The 27,095-nt window shown below is 42.4% G+C and overlaps 2 protein-coding genes and 1 long non-coding RNA gene across 5 annotated transcripts; 1 reads left to right on the forward strand and 2 right to left on the reverse strand.

Annotated features, from left to right (window-relative positions):
• Window positions 1-32: 32 nt before the first annotated feature.
• LOC4329969 (uncharacterized) lies at window positions 33-7,440 on the reverse strand. Of its 3 annotated transcripts, none has more exons than XR_010739431.1 (16): window positions 7,178-7,440; window positions 6,262-6,626; window positions 6,048-6,176; window positions 5,478-5,685; window positions 5,034-5,180; window positions 4,765-4,839; window positions 4,493-4,564; window positions 4,224-4,295; window positions 4,022-4,093; window positions 3,613-3,684; window positions 3,041-3,112; window positions 2,577-2,648; window positions 1,844-2,012; window positions 1,455-1,526; window positions 812-958; window positions 33-706 (listed from the first exon to the last, which is right to left on the reverse strand). XR_010739431.1 is itself a non-coding variant. In XM_015770495.3 (16 exons), the coding sequence occupies exons 2-16, from the start codon at window positions 6,469-6,471 to the stop codon at window positions 522-524; spliced, it is 1,749 nt and encodes a 582-aa protein (XP_015625981.1). In that variant the 5' UTR covers window positions 6,472-6,626; window positions 7,359-7,440; the 3' UTR covers window positions 33-521. The 3 variants fall into 3 exon arrangements, 2 of the variants coding, with proteins under 2 accessions (XP_015625981.1, XP_015625980.1); XM_015770495.3 differs by having other exon boundaries at window positions 1,869-2,012; window positions 7,359-7,440; XM_015770494.3 differs by having other exon boundaries at window positions 1,869-2,012.
• Window positions 7,441-11,505: 4,065 nt separating this feature from the next.
• On the reverse strand, window positions 11,506-21,285 carry LOC4329970 (uncharacterized). Its single transcript, XM_015770939.3, has 10 exons — window positions 19,880-21,285; window positions 18,670-19,146; window positions 18,294-18,595; window positions 16,206-16,937; window positions 15,833-16,111; window positions 15,462-15,623; window positions 14,433-15,368; window positions 14,129-14,344; window positions 12,936-13,196; window positions 11,506-12,269 (listed from the first exon to the last, which is right to left on the reverse strand). The coding sequence occupies exons 1-10, from the start codon at window positions 21,168-21,170 to the stop codon at window positions 11,919-11,921; spliced, it is 5,007 nt and encodes a 1,668-aa protein (XP_015626425.1). The 5' UTR covers window positions 21,171-21,285; the 3' UTR covers window positions 11,506-11,918.
• Window positions 21,286-24,147: 2,862 nt separating this feature from the next.
• Window positions 24,148-25,155, forward strand: LOC136355388 (uncharacterized). Its single transcript, XR_010739629.1, has 3 exons — window positions 24,148-24,280; window positions 24,373-24,453; window positions 25,037-25,155. It is a non-coding gene; the product is annotated as an uncharacterized lncRNA (long non-coding RNA).
• Window positions 25,156-27,095: the final 1,940 nt, after the last annotated feature.

Raw genomic sequence — 27,095 nt, forward strand, 5'->3', positions numbered from 1 at the left:
ACAGAGCAAATGAGAGACAGAGAGCCAATGCGGAAGAAAGAAGAAACCCAAGCACAATGACATCACAAACTGCCACAGAAAATGCGGCACTGTACACCACACTACACATAAGCATCCCACAATGGCGAGGAAGCGCAATATTTACAATTTTGTTCCTTCCCGTCACGCCTTGGAGGGTACACGGAGTGAAGGAAATACAAGTAATTTTTTCAGTACTTGAAAACGAAAAGATCCCGATAAACGGAGCAGGAAGGACCTAGTAAATGCTGTTGAGAATAGTCCCACATTGAAAGTTTAGGGGGAGTGGCACCAACTTAAAAGGGGAGGGGTCCCTCACCTCATGAGCTAGCTTTTGGGGTGTAGAAAGGCTTTCTCCCGGTTGGGCCAACGTCTCCCGGTTTTAGGCCAACAAATGCTACCATAGACTTTACTTATTAATCTGGCTTCAATCCAGGCCCTTGCAAAGCTATCTACATGAAGCCATCCAGATGATTATTTACAGGTGATCATGTAGTGTCCAGCTACTCGGGTCGAACGCTTATCAGGTTGGGGAGCACCGTCGCCTGCAGCTTCTTCACCTCACTTGTCGTGACCCTGCAGGAATCAAGCGACAGCGAGCGCAGGTTCTGCAGATCCTTCAGGTGGCGGAGGCCGGCATTGGATACACGAGTGTTGGAGACGTTCAGCGAGACTAAAGCAGTTAAGCCTGCAAACCGGGCAATCATGTCATATTGTCATGTGATAACAGCACAGATAGACAACAATAGAGTGGGCACATAGGGACGTCATATTTGACACGGAGGAATAATACCAGAAATCAGCTCCAGGGTTTTGTCTGTCAGGTTAACGTTCTGAGAAAGATTGAGTTGCTTCAGAGCTTTGAGATCCTTGATATTCTTCACTCCAGCATCAGTAATTAACCCACCGCAGACTTCAAGAGATTCAAGATTCTTAAAAACTGAAATAGCATAGATCATGTTAGCTGATGTGCCACGTGAACATATAGGATTCAGCAGATGATAATCAATCTGATATTTCTGATAATGCTGCTAAAATCATATGCCACTATGCTTATAAGACACTTATCTATAGATATGTCTACTTGACAGGGTTCAGAGGGAGCAAAATACATTTAGTACCAAGTGTATTGCCTAGTACCAATTTACCATGGTACAGATCAGACCGATAAATATTGGACGAAAAAAATTGCAAGCTCATTTTGTTGTAGCTAACATTAATAAATCCATTTTGTATTGACATTGATGTAGCATTGTATAATGTAGTTGACTCTTCGAGGTACACAGGTACAACCAAGTAATCAACATAGATACTTTCTAGATGATTCTAAGCTAGCCGAAGACCAAATTCAGAGAGTCGTCTCAATAAAATGGACGCAATTATGCAATTTAGTATAATAATTCTAAAATTGAAATAGTTTCAGAGTATGCCCTTACATCTGAAGCAGCTTGTGCCATAGTCCGTTATCCTAGCACCAAAAAGGTCCAGATGAGTCAACCCAGTGAGACCTGCATTACCTCCCAAGGATCAAAACTAATATAAAGTGTCATTGAAATTAGGATTTGCAACTACTCGCTGCATGTTAATAGATCAAGTTACATATGATCTTGCAAAATTACACCAAAACCCCCACGAGATGCAAGGTATCAAACATAAATAAAAAACAAGGCATGGAAAAATTCAGCAAATGCCACACAAATTCATAATCAGTGAGATCCAAAACAAAGTTGCGAAGAAAAAAAAACTGCAGCTAGCAGTTAGCGCCAACCAATACTGATCATTATTATATTAGTGCAATTCGTACAAAAGAAGTATCATGCATTACCAAAGTTGTAGCATATAATACATACTTGTAAGTGCTGCTAAGCCAACATCAGTAATCTGCCGATTGTCAAGATTAACTGACTTCAGTGAATTCAGTGCAGATATCTTCTTCATACCGGTATCAGTAACTAACGTAAACGAGAGATTGATGCTTTCCAAATTCCGAAGGCCTGTAAAAGTTTAATAGCTTTCCAATCAAATGCTTCAAATGCCCGTGCAACGACAACCAAATACAGATAATAACAAAAATAACTGCAGAGGATTTGTGATGTAGCAGGTTGTGCCAGTTAAGCATTATAATCGGATTGAGAAAACTGTACAAAAATCGTTGCACAACTTGACAAGTTTTCTAAGATGATCAGACATAACAAGGATACGATGAGAGCATGTATTAATCATTTCACTTTTCTGAACATTCACTGGTTGCAAACATATTATTCAGTAACTGTTCACATGCTAGATACTACAAATCTACAATACATGCAGTAAAGAGATTAAGAAAATAAAATGATAAAAACAATCACAAGATGCACATAAAACTGTAGCATTAACACATTTATGTTTTGCCACTTGCCGAAAACACTTCATAAAAGTAATCTTGTACATTATTCATGCCAAAGATGCAGAATAAGTCCTATTATCCAGTGTTTTACAACATGAATGACATTGCATGGCACTTAACTGCTAAAAAGGGTTAGAGCTAGAAATATTATTGTTCATAAGTGAAAACAGACCAGATAGATGCTGGAGTCCACTGCTTCCAACTTCGGTGTCAGATAGCTCCAAACTTTTCAAAAGCATAAGGCCTACACATAACATAAGGCATATATAGTCACAGTAAATAGATCACAAATGCACCAACGAGACAATGATAATAATTAATAATCAGCAAACCAAGTAATGCTCTTAAACAACTGAATGTACAATACACAGAAAAGCAGTTATAACAGGTACAGGCTGACATAAATACTATAGACACAAGGAACAAAGTGCGGCTGACAACTGTATCGTACTATTGAAAATCACAAGTAACAAGAAAATTAAACTCTAAGCTATTGGCTTCAACATGTTTTGGGAGCAAAATTGAAAAGGTAAGTTTTTTTTTTTTTTTGAAAGGTGAAAAGGTAAGAGTGAGCAGATAATTCTAACAAATTATGTAAGAGTATTGAAAAATGAAAATGATTAAAAACTAGCTCACCTCTCAGATGTAATAAGCCTTCATCTCCAACCTTGCATGAGTCCAAGTTTAGAGATTCCAAATTGATCAACTCTAGAAGCAGCAAATGTTACCAGTTAGCTACCCAATAATAGTTGTGTGACTTTAAAGTGATATTTCAGTTTCTATGTACACAACACAATGTACCACAAAATACCATGCTCTATCTTCTTTTTCTCTCCAGTCTATGATAACATTCTTGAGAAATATATATAACATATCAATCAGTATAATGCCTCTTTTATTCCAATAATTTGGCATTGAAAGCTCAAACCACAATCAATTTGCCAATTTCAAAATTGCATGGTTAATATTACGAACTTCTACCAGAAATGTCACTGTTTCATGATAAATATCACCAAGTTCATTTCTCCATCCAAATATATTTTTAAAATCCTTACAGGAAATATTCACTAGTGCCTACTGGCTAACATAATGAAGCCAGATATATTGCTTAAACAACAGAGAAAAAATTGACTGCACCACTTATATTTCCTGCATAAACATCCATATTCTTAAATGTAAATAAAGTTCTAACAAGAACTTAGTCTTACCTTTCAGATGTGCTAAACAATCATCTGTGATATTATTGAACCCCAAGTTTAAAACCTTCAATTTTTTAAGACCTGCAAAGCAGAACTGTTGTAATGAATAGAAGAACAGATATGCAGGGCATAAACTTTTCGAGCTGGTGTCAACCAGGTGGAAACATAATATTAGGTAATTCTGTCAACAATTATTTTCACTAGAGTTCACGTCATCAGTTATTACAACTGCCAGTGTATAACAATGACAAAAGGTTCCATGGATAATTATATCTTGAACATACAAAGCTCACAAAACATCCTTCCAGCTTTTATGCAAACATCGTTCAATGCCCCCATATTTACTACTCACCTGAATTTACTTAAAACATGTATGTTGGCATTATTCCAGTTTGTCAGCAGTTGGCATTACAATTACCTTGAAAGTTTTCACAGCCTTCACCGTATATGCCACACCGACTCAAATTCAACACCACCAGAGAAGCCAATCCTACAAAAGGAAATGACACACAAGGTTGTGTTTTTATGGTGTTCTCTAGATGCAATCAGGTGCTTTGAAAGAGGTGAACACTGCCACCAATTGTAGTATCCCAATACACTATTAAGAAAAGTTGCAAGACCTGATATAGCTTCCAAACAGGCAGCAGTCACTGGACAGCCCTCCAAATTCAACTGTGTTAGCTTGGACAAGCCTAGAGAAAACAAATGACAAATAGAAAACATGAGAAGCTTTAGATAAGGTCAGAGGTAAACAATTAAATGGAGATCATGAGTACACCCATAAAACGCAAAACAGAAGGATGACTCTTTCGTCTTTTGGTTGTTCAACCATTAAAAATGAAAGATCAATGTCCTAATCAAGAATGATTAAAATTATGGGCCTGTTTACCTCTAAGATAAGAAACACCCAGATCAGTGATTCTACAACAAGCCAATTGCAATTCTTTCAAATTTGTGAGATCTGCGCAAAAGAAAGGTGCTTGTCAGCCTGGAAAGGATGAGATAAAGAGTGATATATATTCCTTATAGTTTAAAATAACAATAGCTCAATTTCTATAAAAAGTGGAGCTTAAAAAGCACCTTATACAGTTATACTATGTCAAGCAGGAATATCAAAGGAAATAAATATGGGATCCCAATAAATATATGTGCTGTTGTTACCTGATAAGTATTTGATATCTGAATCTGCAATGTTGTTACAATATCTCATATTGAGTGACTCCAGATTCCTGAGGCCTGTAAAAGGATAAATGCAGCCAATATACCAAACTATCAATTTCTAGGCAGTTGAAGTTGCAACCTGACAGGATTATGACATTCAGGTAGGGAGGGGAGGGGTGAAAGCCAAAAGGACTACAAAAATTCAATTTAGAATTCTACATACCCACAGTAGTAAGCATATAAAATGTGATGTTTAGGAGCTGAGGTACCTTTTAAGTGAACAAGGCCACCATGAATCTTTAGGCATCGTTCGAGATCAAGATTTACCAAATTAACTAAATTAGCAAATGCTTCCATTGCTTCAGCAGTAATACCATCGCTGCTCTTGAAACTGAGAGATGTCAGGTTTGAAAGACCTGGATATTTAAAAGGCATGAATATCTAGTTCAACAGGATAGTTAACATGACAAACAGCCAAAACATTCAAGAACTATACAAGGAAGAAACTAATCTATCTAATAAGCGATCAAGTGGGTTAAGTTTCTCAAATAAGGAGTTTAATTATATACTAACAATCTGTTCCAAAACCATCTCTGTTGTAATCATATAATCTTAAGGCACTGCTAAAAGATTTAAGCTCATGCTTAAAGCTCTCCAAGATGACCCAAATTAGTCCTATAAGAGCATGTCTCAGTAAGTAGCATGTTACTGACCTGACAAGATTCCTAGGCCATGCTCTGAGATCATATCACAGTAATTACATGCCAAGCTTTGCATGTTTGGACAATCTCTAAGAAGATATAACCCACTATCAGTTATTTCAGAGCAAGAAATGTCAACTGATAACAATGAATGCCTTTGAGAAGCCACTACTTCCATCCAAGCATCATTCACTCCAGGATACTCCCCCAAATCAATGTCCTGATTGTCAAACGTATGCAGTATTTGTTATCCCACGGAGAAAAACTCAGCCTTATATAGACAATTATCAGATGACCTTCCCAATACAAAAGCTAATTATCAATTACGCATGCTGAGAAAATTCGACTTCCAAATAAAGGAAGTGCAATTAAGAGCCTGCTCTTAAATAAATATATAGTTTGATGAAACTGGTTCCATTTGTTACTTTCTTGCTAAAGTATACCAGCTCTTCTTTTCTTTTTTTTGGTGAGGAATACCAGCTCATTGTTATTGTAACATCATTCTTTTCTTGAAGTCTTGTAAGTACTCATATGTTACAAGACCAAATTATGTGTCATGCCTGTAAGCATGAACAATCTTACCTGTAGTGCACAATCCCGAAAAGTTTCAAGCAATGTCTCCGTGAGACGGTTCGACGCTACCAATTCATTAAAAATCTGCTGGCTGAGATCCCTCGGCAATACAGAAAAACTAGAATACTTGTTAATATCCTGCAAGTACCAGGACGTTAAACAAAAGGCAAGTGAAAATGGCAGCATCCATTGGTGAAATCAAACACATTAGACACCAAAGTACCTCGCAGGCTTTGGCCACACAAAGCTCCATTAGAGATGGGCAACGACCAGGGCCCTTTCCCTGGCCCTTGCGGGAGACATCGGAATTGCTGCGTGGCAGTGTAAGCAGCAGCCATTTCAAGCTGCTGGTCTTTGAGAACCTGGAAGATGTCTGGAAAGAGTCATCCTCGTGCACTAATTGGCTTCTCTTCCTTGAGCAGACAGCACCCATTATAAGTGTGGAAGTATTGAACAAAACAAATCACTTCGTCTATGAACTCCAAAGAATCTCTATGTTCAGACACAATTTTGACCATGAATGCAACTTGTAACCATCTGTGGCCTAGTCAAAATCCTGGGAAATCATCGAATAACTTCCATTCCATTCTGCCACATGAAGATACCATAGTGTTACTGCTGGTGGTTTTTTTACAATTAGATGAATGCTCTTAGATAAAGATCAACTTTATTTAAACTATTTTAATCATGCATCGTACTATGTGTTCCCCATTCCCAATGACAAAAAAAAATGTCATACTAAAATAGAAACACATCGAAACCATACAGGCGTCCGGTTTTTGCGCGATCCTATCAACAGAACAAAATACACTTAAGGATCATCGGTTCCATTCAGAACACGAACACCAGAACCCTCGCTAAGTAAAGCCACAAAAAATAAAATCCTTAAAATCCAACCGAATTAACAGAAAAACCTCACTCAATCGAAACGCAACTGGACCCGAGCGCCGATCAGAACGGCGTCGTACAACCTCACCGCAAGGCCAAATTACTCCCCCAGAAAGCTAGCGGATAAAGTTAACCCCCCGAAAAAATCTCCAAAATCGAGTGAAGAAGCAACAGTGCCCAAACTAATCCCGCATCACCCGCACACGCAACAGAAAAAAAAATCCCAAAACAGCTGCGCACGGAATTCTCACCCACACCACCCCACACCGGAGCTCCGCCACCGAGCCGCCACCGGCCCACCGCCACCAACCCAAACCCCAACTCTCCGCCCGGGCAGTGGCTAGGGTTTAGCTAGCTCCGCGGGGCGGCTTCACTCCCGCAGCTGCGACCGCGACGGAGGAGATTGATGAGAGAGATCAGCCACCTCCTCACCTCGCCACGCCACTCCACCAGCGCTCATAAATATCCCGACGAGTTCTCGCGGATGGAGAGAGAGAGAGAAATAGAGAAAAGCGAAGGGAGGTAATGCGAGTGGGCGGAAAACTGTTATAGCGCGGCGGGCCGGGGCGAGCTCCACGCGTCCCGCGGCTCGCCGCGCGGGCGTGGCCGCTGCCACGTGGGGGCCACCGGGGGTGGGTCCCACGTGTAGGAGGAGGAGAGCGGGCGGGCGGGTAGGGGAATGGGTCAGTGGGGGCAGAAGTGGGGGGGGGGGGGGGAGGGGGTGGTGAACTGGTGATAGATAAAGGCGAAGGGGGGCACGCAAACGCGAGTGAGCGAAGGGCCGCGATCGTGTGGCCCTCTTGGTATTGGTCTTATTCTTTTTGGCGTACACGTGGGCCCCGTACTGACTATAGTGATGATCGGTACTTCTTTTTTTTTCAGAAGATCTGTTGGATCGTGTAGCGTCTTATCCGATCACACGTTGTCATGTTACGAGACAGAGGGAGTAGGATTTTAGGATCGAATTAAACACAATCTAATATAATAAATTTAGATAAAAATCTAAATAAGGAAGTCTGTCTAAATTCGTTGTATTAAAATTGATAAATTGATAAGAATCTGAGTCATCTAGATTCGTTGTTTATGTGAGGTTGTGGCTAATTTGGTTTTAGATTGCTATATATTTTAAGAACGAATGAGTAATCAGTTATGTTGTGCTACTTATGGTACTGTGCAGTATTTCATCCATCCCAAAATATAGTAATTCATTATTGGATTGGGTATAACATAGTATTACAAATATGAATATATCTTCTGTTTAAATTCATAATACAAATTGCGTCTAATTTAATACTAATTATATTATTTTAGAATAGAAAAGGTAGCATTTTATAATAAATAAGGATTTTGTTCATGTAGGTACATGGAAAAAATCCTTTATATTCAGGTAGTGATCATTATCAACTTATCGTTGTCGCTAGCTCGCTCCAGGCGTTTCGATCTTCTGAATTGACGAGAGAGTACGTAATAATATAGCTCACCTGTTGGGAGGAAAGAGGGGAAATGCCATATCAATTTCATTTGAATTATGTTCGGATTTTGCCGGAATCAAGTCAAAGGCAGCCTAATCTCAGTCTGACGCAACTTTGGGGGAGTATTTTAGGTGGCTGCACCATCGGAAAATTTCAGGTCAGGACAGCAACGAGTTCTCCAGAGAGTTGCTGACGTGCTTGCTCCCTCTAGGAGTCAACGACCCAAGCGTGCATATATGCTACAAGTAGTATAATACACAGTAGTAGTACCGCACAAATTTTGACAATTTAATCATTTACAAAAAAAACTATTTTTACAAATGAACTGCTGCCAAAACTTATTTTAAATCTGACCCTTTTGCTCAACGCTAACTCGTGTGGCGCTGAATTTAGACACCTCAGCGTCAAATAGCATGGCGCTGAATGTACGTTGACACACTGACTTAGTCTCTCATCCACCGTGGCACGGCATTCAGCGCCAGCTGACGTGACGTGACGCTGAGGTGTCTAAGTTCAGCGTCATATGATTTGATGTTGAGTAAAAGGGTCAGATTTAAAATAAGTTTTGGCAGCAGTTCATTTGTAGAAATAGTTTTTGCAAAGGGTCTCAAAATTTGTGGAAGTACCGTGTCGTGCTATTAATAACTCAGTTACTTTACTGTCTACTCTCCATTGACACAATCTAGTACTACTATTAAACATTTCTCTGATGCTACCTTCACAAATCACACACAGCCAAAAGGAGCGATCTAACGCTCGATCATTTTCTGCAAAGTGTAGAAAGCGATATAATTCCAAGCCCAGATTAGATGAACAAAGTAATGCCCTTTTGTCATCAAAGGTTGCTCTTTAACCAAGCATGTAATGATCTTGTCAAACTTTTTTTTCTCCCAAATTGGACCATCAGTTGCAAGTGACCCTCATTCTCATGGCCGATCCTTTTCCCTGTCTCTCACACATATGCTTTCGCTTCACTGTAGTGCGCGGCGCAAAAGCAAACTTTTGAGATGTTTTTTTTCCCTTTGTGCTGCATTTTCGTAGCAATTTTTTCTGGACGGTGATTAGAGATATGATGAAAAAACAGTACTTCCCATTATTTTAAAGTACACGACTTTTAAATATACATTGTGTTTGACCATATATGCCTTATCTAAAATTGTATATTGTCAGTGATATGGACCCGGTGTACCACGTACAGAGGGAGAAGGCTGCCCCAAACCCACGTGCCCCCCCGGGGGTCGGGCCTAGGGTTGGAGCGGCGACTGCCTACCATGCCAGGGGTCGGGCTGCCCCGGGCCCCCGACCCCCTCCACGCTCTGTCTCGCGCGTGTGGCTTGGGCGGGCACTCCCAGCGCCCACCTACAGCATTTATTGAGGCAGCACTAGCGCGGCACGTCGCATTTAATGCGATGTGTAGGCGCACTAACTGGCCACTTGTGGCCGGAATGACCGATGTGATGGCGGTCAGGGAGCCCTGCGCATGCACCTGTTGCTTGAAGGGGACGTGGCCTGCGGCTGCCCGTCTAATCGCCATTAATGAGGGGATTTTTGCCTTGCATTTGAGCTCGGACCGGTTCTTCTTACACCGGTCCGTATGAGAGATCCCCACCCAACGGTGGGAACGGACGACCAGAAGTCATCGATAATTAAGAATGAATGACACAGGCGTCTGCCCGTGACGCTCGGCGTGATGGGATGGGCCCATGCAGCGGTAAGGCGCGCGTGGCTCCACACGTCGGAAGACAAGACAAGCATTAATTGCCTGTAAAGAATGTTTTCCTTACCCTTGAAGCTAGGTCTTGAGCCTTTATGGTAATCCCTTAAGATATAAAAGTAGGTTCATACCCTAATGGAGACGGGGACGAATCCTAGAGAAGAAAAGCACTTGTATTCTCCCACCTAAATCAACCACACATATGAGTAGGGTATTACGTTTTCATAGCAGTCCGATCCTATATAAACATCTTACATCTCCATCACTCCCGAGGGGCCCGACCCCCTCTGCCTCTCCCCATCAACTCTGAGACCTTTACCCGTGCCCCTAGACCGAACCAGAAAGGGATCTCCACGGTCCCTTGCTTGAGAAGTTCACCCTCAGACATATATAAATATGAAAAACAGAAATAACGCTTAAAGTATTTTATGTTAAAATAAATACTAAAAATATTTATATAATTTCTAATATAATAAATAGTGAAAAATATGTCTTAAAATTAAATTGTTTTAAAGTTAATGACATTATGTATTAAAAATCTAAAGAGTGCCGAGTGGAATAAAGATGATGTGTGGTGGTGGTGGGTTTTATGTAGACGATGCTGGTTGTGGGCCCGGCGGCTATTGTTCTGTAGTACCTGTGACGATGCTTAAAGTCTCGCGTAATCTATCTGCCTATAATGGAACGTGTCACTAGCGAAATCATCAGTATCCTAATCGCCCTGTAGCTAAGCCATCGCTCGTGTCCTTTCTTCACCAACCTTCTTTGCTCGAGATTCGGGACACGTCATCGTGACTCAGTTTGAGTAAACCTCTGTTTATTTATTTGTAAATTTTTTGACACGTCTAGGTCAGGCATTTCGATTTGGCACGTCTTGTGAAAACGTGCGACGGGAAGAGACAAGTTACGCATTTTTCATCTCATCCCCCATGGCCACTTGTGTTCTTTCTTTTCTTCTTTTTTTCCCTTTTTTCGTTTTTCGAGAGGACACTGACACTGACCCGAGGCTCTCGCCCAAACCTGGGCCGTGATTGGGCCGAAAGATTGCCTTCGATGGCGTGTTGCTAATTAGGCCCAACTACTTGCAAATTAATCGAATATTGGCCTAGCCAGCAAGTGCAAATTTCACGTTTTTACGACAGTGCAAATATTGGAATTGGATGACAGTTACTAACAAGCCCGTCAACTTTCAATTTATCAAGAAGACAATAACGTGTGTAGCCTTGATTTTTCTTCTCAAGATATTCATGTTAAGACTTTTATTTCGAAATTTGGATGACCGATTCAGGTTTCAGACCATGTGCATAAACAAAGGAAAGTGTGCACTAATGTGACTATGTGAGCACCATCATAGCACTGAGAAAGCTAGACACCGGTACAGAAGACATGCCAGTAAAAGAACAGGCAGACACGCCTATGGAAACTGGAATACTTTTCTCATGTTGCACCTTTCCAGAAGTTTGAACAAAAAAAAAATCCCAATGCTTTTAGAAATAACCAAGCAATTGGTGATATCAACCATTTCGATAGCTTTCCCACTTGCACCTGAATACCTGGTAGTTCCATCGGATTATCTTGATTATTACAACTTATTCCATGCGGAAACCCCCTTAACGCTCTTTGATCTATCAAGCCGACGGCGCTACCAGTTCAAAATACAAGCAAGAAAAGCCAAACCAAATGGCGAGGACAAAAAGGGTATCACGTTGGATTGCTCAGCAGCTGGTAAATACGGCCAGGCAAAATGTGATACGTCGAATTGATGCACAAAATGGACACCGGTGTTGCGGTGCTGCATCTTCTGAATTAGGTTGGATTGAACCAGCTACCCATGGAACCATTCATGTGGCCATTTCCATGGATGCCTGCACCATTAGGTGCTACGGACGATGTGGGGATCAGCGAGGACGGCAGACCAACTGCCATTGAAGGAGGCGAGGAGTATAAACCTGGGACGTGCGGGAGCGAAGGGGCACTCAAGCGATGACTGCTACCTTTCCTTTGCCGAATTGCATGTATCTGTCTTAAACCCCGCTCGTGGATGTTTGTGAGTGTCTCAAGCTCATCCAGTGATAAAGCTTCCACGCCGACACCATACACGGGAGCATGCCGTGCCATCTCTTCCTGAATTGAGGTCTCCAGGGTGTGAATATATTGCTGCAATAGGAAGATATGTGTCAGAAATCAAATATAGTGTGAAAAGGTCTGGGGAAGTTATTAAAGAAGAAAAAAGTGAATTGTGACAAATACGGTGAGCTTTTTCATCATTACGATTTACAAATACCACTGAACATTCCAAAATCATTTAATCATTTAAGAGCAGAAATATAAAAAACTGAATGCAAACATGCCTTAAATGCGTGCAATTGCACGTTTAATGTTACGCAGGCCACAATTTATCAGTTGACTGTTGGTTCAACGCCGTACAATCTACTACATAAACTGTAGAATGACCTACTTTCAACATTTTTGCATGCTCTTTACAGAATGTTGAATTTAGGCCAATCGTTCCCAATATAAAGTGGAAATGTAGTTGTTAAAACATTCCAAACTGGTACCCAAAAAAAAGTGGAGCACCCAAATTTGATCCATGGTTAAAACTAAGATAAACTATAATTAGACATTAAGGCTATTACTTAGTTGCTGTTCTCCAAATTACTTTATTTTAATGACTAATTTTAATAAGTGGAAAACAACTCTGCGCCATAAGGAGTTTTCTACTAGAAAGATAAAGGGTGTCTTTGGTATTGAAAAATAATTCTATAATTAATATTAGGACTACTAGTTATTTTGGCAACGTAAAAAGTTAGCAAGGTGGAAGACCTGGCAAACTTGTAGTTTTGACTCCATTCCATCTATGTAAGCTTCACAACGAGTAATTTGGTCTTCTTTTTCTTTCTTTTCTCCCTCGGTTTGTCCAACTGTCTGAGTCAGCCTTCTTACTTCACCTTCAAGTGATTTCCGAATCTCTTCACGAGTCTGTGCTTCAGCAACAAACCGTTTGAATTCATCATCAACCCTTTTCCTTGAAGCTTCAACACCCTTAAGCCTCTCTGCCAAAGCATTCTTCTCCTTGGTTATTTTCTGTAGCATGCAAAAACATAAGTTTTGATGGGAAAACATTGATGTAGTTGATGTCACTAAAACTTTCAGTAGTAACATGTAAGGTAATGATAACACAAAAAAAAAAAGCCAAAATGGCTTGCTCCATATGATTTTCATATCCAAAAAACATGCACTTGCAATTTATCATGCATGAATAATCCTGCACGTGGTGTAGTGGTATCGGTTGCTCCTCAAGGCATGCTGGAATCACATTCTTATGATACTATGTGCTAGTTTCAAACTTTGACATGAAATGTGTGGTGCTGCAGTGGCCATGAAAGAATTGTTAAAAATCAATGTATGGATCTTGATTCGTGGCAACTACAGATCGCAGGTAGGAAGTACCAGAAGTAAAGGTGTGGATCCACAACTTCTGAAAAGAGCATGCCAAATTAACCAGAAAGTGTATTCGCATAATATAGAGAACCAAGGTCTAGGTGCACAGGCATGTTGAGAATAACGAGTAACATATATCTATAATAGTATCGAAGTGCAGAACAAAAGATGGGATTCAGTATGGATAAGACAGACTTTGTAAAGAGTTAGCATCATTTCAAGGTACTCCATTCGTTCCATATTGCAAATCATTTTAGTTTTGTCCTAAGTCAAACTTTGTCAGAGTTTATAAAAAAATGCACCAACATTTACAACATCAAATTAGTTTCATTAAATCCACCATGAAATATGTCTTGATAGTGCACTTATTTGTTATTGCAGATGTTGGTACATTTTCCTATGAACTCGGTCAAAATTAGAGAAGTTTGACTTAGGAAAAAACGTGTAGATGACTTGCAATATGGAACAGAGAGAGCATCTAACAACAGAAATGAACACTAGAACTTCAGAAGTGGACAGTTCATTTTGGTCGCGAACAAGTATTGCATGCTGTCTTTATGGTAGTTCACTCTAACCTTTAGTTCCTCGCGTTTCCATGCTTTGAACTGGGATAGTTGTGTCTCTGCTTCATGTAGACGATCATGAAGATTTTTCTTATCAGCAGTTAGCTTTACAATTTGCTCATCTTTTTCTGATCGTACCCATTCCAACTGATTCTCCATCTCCAGCATCTGCTCAGAAAGTTCCTTCTTCTCCCGGACAAAACGATCCTTCTCAGCTTTTAGCTCAGACTACAATAACAAGAAAATTAGAAGAAAAAGGTTAGGCTAGAAATAGACAACAATAGTCCGGCCAAACAGCTGAATGACAAGGAAATACCCTTAGATGCGCATTAGCTGCCTCTGACTCAGTTAGTTGTTGCATTAACACATCTTTTTCCTTAGTGAATTTTGTTTGTTCCATATCCATGTCTTCTCGCAAACGCATATTCTCATCTTCAGTAGCACATATTTGGTGCCAAAGATTTGCACGATCAGCTTGAGCAACTTCAGCAACCTCACGCAACATGTTCAAAACAGGTCTAGCAATTCCAAATTCCTCCTTAACAAGAAATACCAAGACATCCATATCTATGTCAACTGCTCGGCAGCTATCTGAAGTATTTGTTGCTCGTTCAACAAGACCCTTCAGAATTCTATATCTATAATGATCCTCGGTATATATCTTAAAAATGATAGCATAAAGCATCCGCACAAAATCTTGCACCCTGGTTTCTGTAGATAGAGATAATACCTCACCAAGTGCAAGGACTGAAGTGAAATCATCTTCTTGGACAGGCAAATGTTCAAACTGCCCGTCTAACAGAACTTGCTTGTTCTGTGAATCATTCACCATAGTCCCAGTCCCAGACTTAAGACTTAACCTGTGAGAATGCCTTCTTTCCAACACCATGGCTACTAATTGCAGCCCAAAGGCTCCTCGCAATAAAGCCCTCTGCAAAACCTGAGAAACTTCAACAAATAATCTGGGTATCGACAGCATTTCTATCAGTATAAAAACATCTGATAGATGATCTTTTCCATGTACAGCTTGACCTTGCAAAGAATGCATCCCTTCAGCTGAAAACTCGTCTGTACTACTAGTACTACAGGACATAGAGAGGCAACTGCTATCAGGCTCACAGTCAGAATCAATATCCTTCAACAAAGCATCAGCTACATCTGACCAGCTATGCACTGTTTTAGACAAGAAATCAAGCACACACAGGGGAACTTCAGTACCCAGATCTTTTAGTCTCCATCGGACAGCTCTAGCCTATGGAGAACAAGAAAGGCACACTAATAAGAAAAGCGAGAAGATAATTTTTAAAAAATAGGAAAGTAACATAATCTTGGATGGTAAACATACAGCTTGAGCAATATGCTGGCATTGTGATGCTGCCTTGAGAACATATGTAATGGCCTCTACAAGTGGCTCATCATTTGAATCAGCCAACAATTCGAGTGCATGAAAAGATGCTTGTTTCCAGATATCACAATCAAATTCTAGCTCAGATAGAGCATTAAAAACCTGTGATGTTAAAGACAAAGAACTACATTAGGTATCAGAGTTCACGTGCATGTTTAATCATTTACTGGCCTACTATATAAGCTAACCTTAGATACTGATACACTGTAGTCACAATATAGAAACACAAATGTAGAAATGTGTAGCCATTAGTTAATAAAAACAATGTAAATACATTTTTTTTTCACATAGTGACAAATAGGAAATCTTACCGGTAACCTCAACGAAGGCTCAGTATCTGGCTTTTGAAGATGATCTAACAGTGCACAAGCGGCAAGAGAGTGTTCTGAACTATCAACCAACTTTGGGACAAGGGCAACCAAATCTGGCTGAAGCTTCTTTGGAGATTTCTCTAGTACAAGTGCAATTTTCTGGACAGACTGAGGTCGTCTTCTTGGTTCAGGGCACCCATGTGGGACAGCACTGTCCAGTGCCCTCAATGAACTAACTATTAGTCCTAACAGCTCCTCTGATTGCTCTGGCCATTTTGTCTGAAAAAAAAAATCCAGCAGAGCAACTTATTATTGTTATCAAAGAAGAAAGATAAAAAAGAAGCTGACCATAATAGGAAACTTTAAGTCATACCCTGGAAGCCTGGTCAGAGCCTTCATCTTCTAGCAAATCAGCACCAGATACTTCAGGGGGAGAACAGGACTGTTCTAAAACTCTGGCAGGAATATCATTTGTACACTTATCTGTGTTTTGTACAGAAAGCCTATGATGGATATCATCATTGCCAGGTTTCAGCCTTTCATACTTATTACTGAAAGCACATTCTGTCAGTTCACCTTCAACATTGAGCTCTGGTGGAGAGCTAGCCCCATTCGAGTCAGGAGAAGTTTTGGAACTTGCTGAGGATGAGACATATGCTGGTCTTTCTTCTGAAGGTTGGCAGCACTCAACCATTATATCAAGAAGCAAGTCTATGATAGCCTGCTTCAAGACACTAACTCCCATCAGCAAACTGATGAGGCTTGTGGAACTCGAGTCGCACTTTGAAACATCTTTCTTTCCACCAGCCCTGGTGGATACTTTGGTAGGAAGTAGCATGCGCTTTACTTTTGCTGGGTTATCGAGGTAAACACGCAGACCAGTAAGAAATCCAGCAATTGCACTAGCATCTGTTAGAATTTTCTCTCTTAAAGTAACCTGCGGCTGAGTATAGTTTTCACCATATGTAAGAGAAAACCCAGCTCTCGAGAGGAGGTTTCGGAACATATCTTCCTCATCACCACTCATATCCTCGCTGTCTTCAGACTCAATAAAGTCATCAGGATCTGTTGACAAATCATCCTGGTCGTCATCTGACGCCAAAACCTGCAATTGTGTGACTACTATAAGAGATGCAGAGAGCTTTTCTACCAGGCATGAACAGCAACAGTTATCCAAGTACAATACTACAGTATAGGAAAAGACTAGAAGGCCATAATGTTATGCTACCACCCGAATACAGGAAAACGAATAGAAGAACACCTGGACTGCTACTCATGCTTATGTCCTTAAATCTAGTGAATATTGACTAAGGCTGAGTTCTTTCCCCAACTTTCCCAACTCGGCTCCCTTGTGTTCCGCGCGCACGCTTTTCAAACTACTAAACGGTGTGTGTTTTGCAAAAAGTTTCTATACGAAAGTTGCTTAAAAAAATCATATTGATCCATTTTTGAAAAAAAAAGTTAGCTAATACTTAATTAATCACGTGCTAATGGTCCGCTCCGTTTTCCGTGCGCAGCAAATGGGTTCCCAACCCAAACAAACGAGCACAGCCTAATAGTGCCCAGAACCTGGCATCTTCTTAAGGACTTTGAAATTGACATGTCAGTAATGCCACCAGACTTTGAAATCCATTGGCATGGAATACTGTCGTGCTTTAGTCCTGTTGTCTACAATGGATTTGAAGAAATCATTTTTTTGATTTCCTAGGATTTTTGGGTAGTTCAATGAAGAATGTACATATAAATGGAAAATGGACACAATATTCGATCTGACCAGTGTTGCAATTTATTTTTTTCTGTAAAAATGCTTAAAAGAACATTTCACCTATGCACCTTTGTAGTTGTGTGTTGTTCCAACTAAATAGATACACCTAATTATCAAATGATATAGCACTAGTTCTTCACAGAAGTTTAAATTATAGCCTATGTCTATATATGATTCCCGTCACAAAAAATTGAGCACTATAGTTGTTACATGTTGTCAACTTCCATTATTAATCTCTTATCATAATGTATCCACTAAATTAAAAATATATATATGCAGCTTGTGCAATCCCTGTTATTTACTAATCTCAGCTATACTATACAAAAAAGGTGTGTTAGCATTTCTAAGACTTGTGTCACTATACTCCCAAACATTCCAAAAGCAAACTAATCCAATATGACCCAAATCACCAAAAAATATGAGTATCCTAGGCTTTTTCAACTTATTATTCTTTTGATCTCTGTCATATGTTATATCAAATGTCAAGCTGCATAATCACATTCGATATGAACAATTGGATTTTACTGTACTGCAACAACATTTGGTTAGAAGCATGCATGCTATACAACACGAAGGCAATTTGGATGTATTTGGAGTAACTATAATAGTATCATGACTATCATCAATATTTACCCCAACCCAGCACAGGAAGCAAAAAGGAACAAGCCACATGAAAAACAGCAAATCCAATCTCACCTCAAGATCAGAGAAATCAAACCATGGACAGCAGTCTATGATTTCACAAACAAAAACAACAGTGTCCCGGACAAGAAAACCAGCATCAGTGTCCAACAGGTCTGAGACCTTCATGAACTGAAGAACTGAATTGTTCCATGTTTTTGTGCAGATTGATGATTCCTTACACACCGTTTTTGCAGAATTCTTCTGGTTAATTATAGCCATCTTATAGTGTACCCAAAAGTTCTTATCAGGATCAAACCCAGATGGCTGGTCACTTTCCAGGTATATGCAGATCGTATCAAACGACTCATATACACCTGCAAATTGTGATAAGATGAGCACAAAAGGCAAGAAATGTATGGCACAAGACATGAAAAGTAACTTCCTTTACCTATACGCAACTCACAACCACCAGCCTGGAAATATTTACTAAAAATCTTTCTTGTCTCCATAATATCCTTGAAGGATAAGAAATTTTCCACCTTCCACGTGAATGATGGACGTTTTGGCAAAGAATCAATCTGACATCCAGAACCTGAACTGCATGCTTCAGAATCTTCGTCACTAAGCTCTTGAATAGTAGCAGTTTCCTTCAGAATGAGAACCTCTGCAGCAAAAACAACAGTGTCCTGTACAAGAAAACCGGCATCCTGATCGAATAGGACAGTTAATGTCACAAATTCACGCCATCCCCAATCCTTTGCTGACTTAGAGTAACGGTTCTGAGATTCTTTCACTATTGTCCTCTCCTCTAATTTCTGATTGATGACAGACAATCTATGGCTCACAAAGCAGCTCCATTCACTGCTATTCCGGGGATCTGTCACTTCTAAAAACACTGACAGGTTGCATGGCGGTTGAGACTGCCCTGATTACAGAAATGTTAAGAGAACCAACTGACAGAATGAGTATTCGCATTCTTAAAGTATACAGTTACATAACTATAAGTAAACCATACTCAACAGCTACTTGATAGGAAAGTGACAACGATTAGATTGCAATGAAGCCATACGTTCGCAGAGAACTCAATAAATAGGACAAAAAATTGTGGCATCTGCAGTTTTTAGAAGATGTCGAGCCTGCTTAATAAAACAAGTGTACTTAACAAAAATTGAGGCATCTATAGTTTTTAAAAGATGAGTTCAAATGACCATATGCTGCATCTAAGAGAGGAGAATTGGCACGATTTATGCAACAAACCAATTCATTTGTATCATTTAATTAATAAACAGGATTTGATCATATATTAAAACGAAAAATGTGAAACCCAAGCTGCTTAATTTATTTAGTGGCATACTAGCCAGTAGCTAAACTAGTTTTTTTTTAATCTTTTGGGATTTACCTCATTTCCATTTCCAGGTTCCAATTTACACAGGCCACTTAACCTTGATTCCAAAATTTTCAAACAGTTAAAAGCACCCCACACATTTAGCTATGTTATAGTTCTGATTAAATCAATCAGGTGTGTGATGTGTGTGCCTGGGTATGTTACCAAAGTTTAGCCTCTATAAGCAGTATATGTACTTATGTAGCAGAAATCCACAAGTTGATCTTGCAAACTACCAGATGAGTATGGAGAAAACATTTGCTAGAATGCTTACCCCGTGGATACACAATAAGGCGGCAGTCTCGATTCCCGACCTGAAACTTTCTGCTTTTGATGCACAGACCCGTGATCTTTCGCTTCTTGAGCAGCTCCTTCAATCTTGTGAAGTTCTCAATCCTCCACACAAACTTTCCAAAGTGTCCATCCGACTTTCTAGCCCCAGCTCGTCCACTGCCAGCACCACTCATGCCTGCTATCATCGGTAAGCTGCGAGTGAACGAGTTTGACTCCTTGATCACATGCACTGAAGCACTAAACACCACAGCACCATCAAGCAGGTAACCCCCATCCGCAGCCAAAAAATCATCCATTTTTATGTAATCTCCCCACCCAAGGCTGGCATTGTCAGCCCCAAACCGGCCATACGAGTCTTTGTGGATGTGACTCCCACCTGGCTTCTGATTGAGGATCGAAACACGAAAAAGACACCAGCACCCACGGTCACCATCGGGCACGCCGCTGCCCCCGGCACTCGACGGCAATGCTGATGCCGAGGACCCTGATGTTGCCTGCACCAGGGGCTCCTTGCTCTCCAGACACACCGACAAATGGTCCGCGCCAGATACATTACTCTGATAGACACTAATCCGGAGCCCGCAGTCGCTCCCACCGGCATTGGCCGCCGGGAAGAAGGCAGGGCTCATGATCTTCTGCGTGCGGACCATCTCCCGGAAGGTGCCGAAGTTGAGCACCTTCCAGGTGAAGCGGCTGTCGGCCTCGGCGAACGAGGCGGCCTCGGCGAGCACCGATATGTCGGCGGCGATGACGAGGGAGTCGTGCGGCGGGAAGAGGTAGGCGGCGGCGGCGGACGGCGCGAAGTCGCACCAGCCGTGCGACCGCTTCTTGGAGGAGAAGCGGTGCCACGAGTCGCGCGCCAGGGACTTGGAGGGATCGGGGGAAGGGTGGGCGACGGAGAGGCGGTAGCTGAGGAAGCACTCCCATTTGGAGGAGGAGGAGGTGGTGGTGGCGGACGACGACGACGTCGGGGTTTTGGGGTCGAGCACCTGGAGGTAGAGGGAGAGGTAGCCCGGGAGCGCCTGCGAGTCGCCGCGCGGGTAGAGGAGGAGGCGGCAGTCGAAGCCGCCCACCTCGAAGTAGCGGCTGTAGAAGGTGCGGGCGCGGGTGCGGGGGAAGTCCGGGAGCGTCCACCGGCACGACGCGGAGGCGTCGCCGCGCCGCTCGACGGAGAACGTGGCCGACGGGGAGTCCGACGCCGACGGGGAAGGGTCGTCGGCCGCCGCCGCCGCCGCCGCGGCGGCGGGAGGGGAGGGAGTGGTGGGCTTCATGGAGGATTGGGGATTTTTTTTTTTGCTCCTCTCCTCTCTCTGATTGTTTTTTTGGGATGCTTTTCTCTCTTTTTTTTTTCTGGGGGGTGATGGTTTGGGTTTTCCTTGGTCCTGCGGCAGGCAGGAAGCCAGGAACAGAGGCTTTGATGAGGTGATGAGGCTGCTGCTGATGCTTTCCAACCAGTGATGCTAAAATACATGGTTTTGTTTAAGGTTGCTTTACATATTATACGGTTTGTAAGGTTTATTAGGATATATTTCCAGTCAGTGATAGATACTTAGATATAAATTAATTAATATACATAAACTAATAGTTTTTTTTACCTATAAACTATAATAGTTTTGATTGGATGTATTTGTAATTTTTGCCCTGGGAGAAAAGTATGAGTTATCACGAGATTGGTGCTATCTCAAACATTAAATCCTTAAGCCACTAGTGATGTATTCTTACTTGTTCAAAGTTACTTTATGGTCTATAGTATTTTATTAAGGTAAATCTAAACATAGATGGTAATAATAAATGGTGCTTGCATGCAATTTAATTAATTTGCGTAAATCTGCAAAATTTAAGTGAATGACATACATGATCCTATTGTGTTAAGAAAATAGTTTTACTTGTCTTGGATTGATACCAGTTGGTATGTTTGGCTAAGCTAGCTAAGAAAATGGAAGTTTTTTTCGAATGCTTTTCTCTTTTTTTTATGGGAAAGCCGGAAACAGGGTGAGGTATGATATTTTCCAAGCATTGATGATAGTTTCTGGTTTGCTCTAAGTTGTTTTATAGACTATAGTTTAAATGTTTATTAAGGTTGCTTATTAAGGTAATTCAAGCATGCAATGTAACAATGATAAGTACTAAGTTGTAAGTTAATTAATATATAGAAAACTACATGTTTTGATTGGATACATAAGGATTTTTTCCGCTGAAAAAAGTTACATATGCTAGGTCGTCACAAGGTTGGTGCTAGCTCAAACATTAAAACCTTAAGCCATTAGTGATGTTGTCTCGATTGTTCAAAGTCGCTTTATGATTTACAATATTTTATTTTTAAGATAAAACCAAACATAGATAGCAACAATAATTACCTCTACTTAGTTGTAAGCTATTGATGTGCACAAAGCTAAGCTATGAGTTTTGAGTGAATGGCATATATGATGTTAGAAAAAATGTTGGGGGTTGACCCGTGCGTATATTTGTATATGGTTACATCAACGAAGAAGTGCAATACAATTGTCGCAACATCTAAGAAAGAAGGTTGAAAGTTGGTGCTAGCTGTATTTCTAGTAATACGTTCCTAAAATATATCCCCTGTATTTTCTTATAGGTCTTTATATGGGTTATTGCTAAAAAAAGCATCATATCCCCTTAAATCTCAATCCCTACAAATAAGCAAAGATAAAATCTCTATTTTCCAAAGGAAGAAAACAAATTTTAGTGCATTACAAATAGAAACAAATCATCGCTACCAGCTACAAGTGACGATAAAGGCTACCGCTGTGTCCTGCTCGGCTGCTCGGGAAGCGGTGGGATAGAGGACTAGCGGGACACTTGGGGTCTTGGGGACGAGGCTGCAATGCCACGCCCTACATCTACTCATCGACGAGAAGCCTGATCGAGTTGAGCCGGGGAAGCCACGTCATCCCTGCCGCTATTGGCAGAGCTACGTCGGCGTAGGATGGAGGGCCGCTCGGCTGGAGATGCTCTTAATGACATTAAAAACTTAAACTTATATGTGTAATGTATAGATGGAAATAGTTAAATTCTATGTTTGTCTTTTCGGTGTTTAGGTGTATATGTTTCAATTGTGATCATAATTGTTGTGCACCGAAAATTAGCAACCCATTTGTTTTTAAAAGTAATTTATTTTTGTAAGAATCATGTACTAATTTAACTTTGCTTCAAGAAAATGGTCATATCCGATAAAACTCATTCTGGCTACCACATGTTTTATCGGTTTATAGTAGTGTCATAGTTATAGATACCACATACCTAATAGTAGTCGACTAAGCTCGGCAGGACCCACCACATACCATGTATTATACGGAATCATACCTCGTGTATAGAAGGAGTTCCGGATAAGGAAGGACAAATATAGTTCTATATGGAAACGGCAAGTACGGTCTCCCTAGTTCTACATAGACAGGGGGAATCTATGGGTATAAATACAAGCTCTCCTATGATGTCACGCACTGAAGTTCCCCTTTCCAGCTTTAAAATTTGTTAAATAAATCGCCTAAAGAAATTGTTGAATTAACCTAGAGCTAATCCTCAATTAATAAATGCATTTAATAATCAAATTCGGCGTGGTGGAATTTTTCTTGAGTTCCCCATGCTCCAATACATTAACAAGACTTTTAGTGCAATTTTCAGAGCTCTCGAAATAATTTTAACCAATTAAAATTGAGCACATGCAATTTTTAAATCCCAGGGAAAATCTTTTCCTCCTTTTCTTTTTCTTTTCCCTCCTTTTCCTCTTCTTGGGCCGTCGGCCCAGTCCACCCCACCGCCACGCGCACCCTCCTCCTTGTGGGCCGGCCCAAGCCGCCCCTCCATCTCTCCTCGGGACGCCGACAGGTGGGCCCCACCTGTCGGGGTCGTCCCCTTCCTCTGGCCGCCTGCCCCACGTCGGCAACCACCGCCGAAACCGCCGTGCCCACCTCCGCCGCTCCTCCCGCACCCACGCCGCATCGCCCACGCGTCCTCCCCACGTCGCCGCCCTCTCCCCGCGTCTCCCGGCACATGCGTGCGCTCGAAAAGGGGCGGGATTCGCATTTTGAATCCCCCCATCTCCTCTCTCTCCTCCCCACGTCGCCGGCGAAATCGGAGGTCCTCCCGGCCACGTCTGCCTCCCCCTCCGCCTATAAAACGTTCTCCGTGCCCTCCTCTTCCCCTTTCCGCTCTCGCCGCTCCCTCCCGTGAATCCTACCGAGCTCGCGCCGCTCGCCGCCCGCGCCGCAGCTCGCCGCCGCCTCCAGCTACGCGCTGCCGCCGCTAGAGCCGCCACCGCGCCAAGCCGCCGCCGCCGTTAGCTTCGCCGCCGCTTGGAGCACCTCGGTCACCGCCTCACATCGCCCGAACCCCTCGGGAGCTCCGGTTTCCTCGCACGTCGGTGAGCCCCTCCATTCCCTTCAACTCTGGCCGGCCATTTTTGTCGCCGCGGGTTTCCTCTAAACCCCTAACCCCTCTCCTCCCCCTCCTTAGGTGCCGCCGCCGCCCGTCCGCCCCTCCTCGTCGCCAGGTCGTCGCCGCCACCTTCACCCCCGCTCCGGTCGCCGCCCTCCGGTGAGGAGCCCCTCTCCTCCCTCCTTCCCACTTTTCCCCGCGCGCCGCCGCTCTCCGCGCACTCGCTATCACCTTCGGCCGCCGCCGTCGGCCTGTGCGCCATCCGCCGCCGCTCGCGCCGCCGCTTGCCGTCGCCGGTGGTCGCGTGCGCCGCCGCCGCACCCCCATGGCCGGTCGGCCGGCTTTGTGCCGAGCCGAGCCGTGCCAGGCCGCCACCCGCACCGTCCGATCGGCCCCGGGCCGTCGGTCCCGTGGACCGGCGGTGGATCACCCACGTGGTCCCGGTCCACGGTGGACAGGCCCCTTGAGCCGCTGCCGAGTGGGGCCCGCATGTCGGCGCCCCCTCCCTTGATGACGTCAGCCCTGGGGATTTATTGCGCAGTAATTAATTAAGGCCTTTTCTTTATTAGTAAAAACACAGAGAATCTTTTAAAAATCATAACTAATTCATCCGAGCTCCGATTAAGTCCATTCAAGTCTCAGTAAATTCATAAAAATGCATAGAATCCATTAAAAATGGTTTTGTTTCCTGTTTCAATAGTCTTATAGCCTGTTTTGCTTGTGTGCTTTGTTTGTCGCGTAGATTTCGGCCGTTTCATCGATCCGCGGTTTCTCGAAGACGTTGCTGTGGTTCCATCAGTGCGAGAGCAAGGCAAGTCATGCATTACAATTGATCATATTGTACCCAATTTACAAATGTCCCGCATTTCTATTAAATATTGCATTGTTTTACAATATCATGTGGGATGAGTCCTACTACTCAGCCATATATTGTTTACCTTATGCCATTGCTAACTCGGGTATTAAAATGACTAGATGTTGGTTTAGGAAATGCTTAGCCATGCTTAGTTCTACTAGTACACAAAAAGGGAATCACATTAAAGCATAGACTTTGATTATTGGCATAGCTTTGGTTTAGTGCCACCGTAATGGTGTTGGTTAATTAAAATACACTACATGGTGGGCTGTGGGTGCATGGTTTTGTTAGTCATGCCCATAGCGATTAAGGACCGGTTCGCGGGATACCCTGGAAGAACTTACCGTACTTACCACAAGCCAGCGTGGGCAACGGCTGGGCTTGTAGTGTAGCTTTCCTCTAGCCGACGTACCCAGACGAGGGTGGGCGTGATGGAGTTGGTTCAGCCGGGGTGTCCGGTTGATCGGCTTCCGGATTCACCACGGCATGAAAGGGGGGCTGCCCGTTGCCTGCTGGGGACGGGGGCGAACCCTAAGGTGTGGTGCGATCGGTTAGAGGGGGTTATGCGAAGGGTCCTGTCACGGCCTCTTTCCGGTATGTCGTGGTGGCATGTCGGTGCATGGGAATGTGTCGTGGGGCTGTGTCTTGTGGGTACAGTTGTACACCTCTGATCAGAGTAAAACTATTCGAATAGCCGTGCCCGCAGTTATGGGCGGTCGACCAGATTCACCGTGATTAGTCTCACATCTAGTTAGCTAATGGAACTGGTTAGTTCAGGTGGTGGTTTGGGCCTGTTGCAACGTGGTGTAGCGTTGGACAGTGATTGGTTAATATTGATAAATCACTACAGCTGTTTTACTGCTTTCAACTACTGCTTTTAAATGCTAGCTTTATGCAAATGAGCCTTTAGCCTCCTTTGGATATATCCTGCATCATACCTCCTCTTCCGGTATAACTTGCTGAGTACAGTGGGTAGTACTCAGTCTTGCTCTCTTTCCCCCACACCAGAGCTGAAGATCTTCCTAGTGGGAGTTGTTTTGTCGAAGTTGGTTTCGTCGCTGCCGTCAAGGATTGCCTGTGGAGTGGAGTCGCCCCGCTGCAGAAGTCAAGTTTCCAAGTCTAGCTTGTTTTATCTTTTCCGCTGCATTTGTAATCTTTTATATTTTTGTAAGACGTGGATCTGTATGTCAACAATTGTCGTTTGTGTACCCTGGCTGGTCCTGGATAGGGGTTTAATACACATTCAGCTTAGAAATTCTGGTTCGTGAATTTCTGGGCGTGACATATGAGGAGAGGGATAAGCCAGAAGCCAACACACACCGCTAGATCCATCAGAGATTAGCCTAGACATCCCCCATCCGGTGCCTATGGAGGCCAGCAAGAGGGATCTAGCACCATCTCTGATCTCGATGAGTTCATATTCGAGGAGGAAGACTACCCCGTCATCGACTACGAGTTGGTTATCCATGCTGCCAAGTCGACGACAGCTAGATAGGTTATTCCAAATATTGTACTTGTGTGATCTAGATGAATAAAGAGCAACACCGGCTTTGGCCAACAAGATTTAGGGCTATTATTTGACAGGTAAGGAGCCCGAATCTGTATAAAAATCCTTGTCCCCATCTCTTTTACCTCAATCTCGCATATAACCTGGTACCGAGGATCCCCATACATACAAATACCGTAGTCGCGACCTCAAACGTCGACAAGTTGTGTGTCTCATATAACACCTAAATCGGCAGCAGGTTGACAAATCTTTAAGTGACATAGCAATCATAAACAAATTGAAACTTAAAAAATATATAAATATTCAAGTTAACTTGTCATAAACATTTTCAAACACAAAAATAAAAATATATCAGCTCCATCATTTACCCGTTGGCTTATCAGCCACAGGTCACATGCAAAATTTAATTTTCTGGAAGTTAATTTTAGAAATGATTTT

Source organism: Oryza sativa, chromosome 2, assembly GCF_034140825.1.
Source record: "Oryza sativa Japonica Group chromosome 2, ASM3414082v1".
NCBI classification, from domain to species: Eukaryota; Viridiplantae; Streptophyta; class Magnoliopsida; order Poales; family Poaceae; genus Oryza; species Oryza sativa.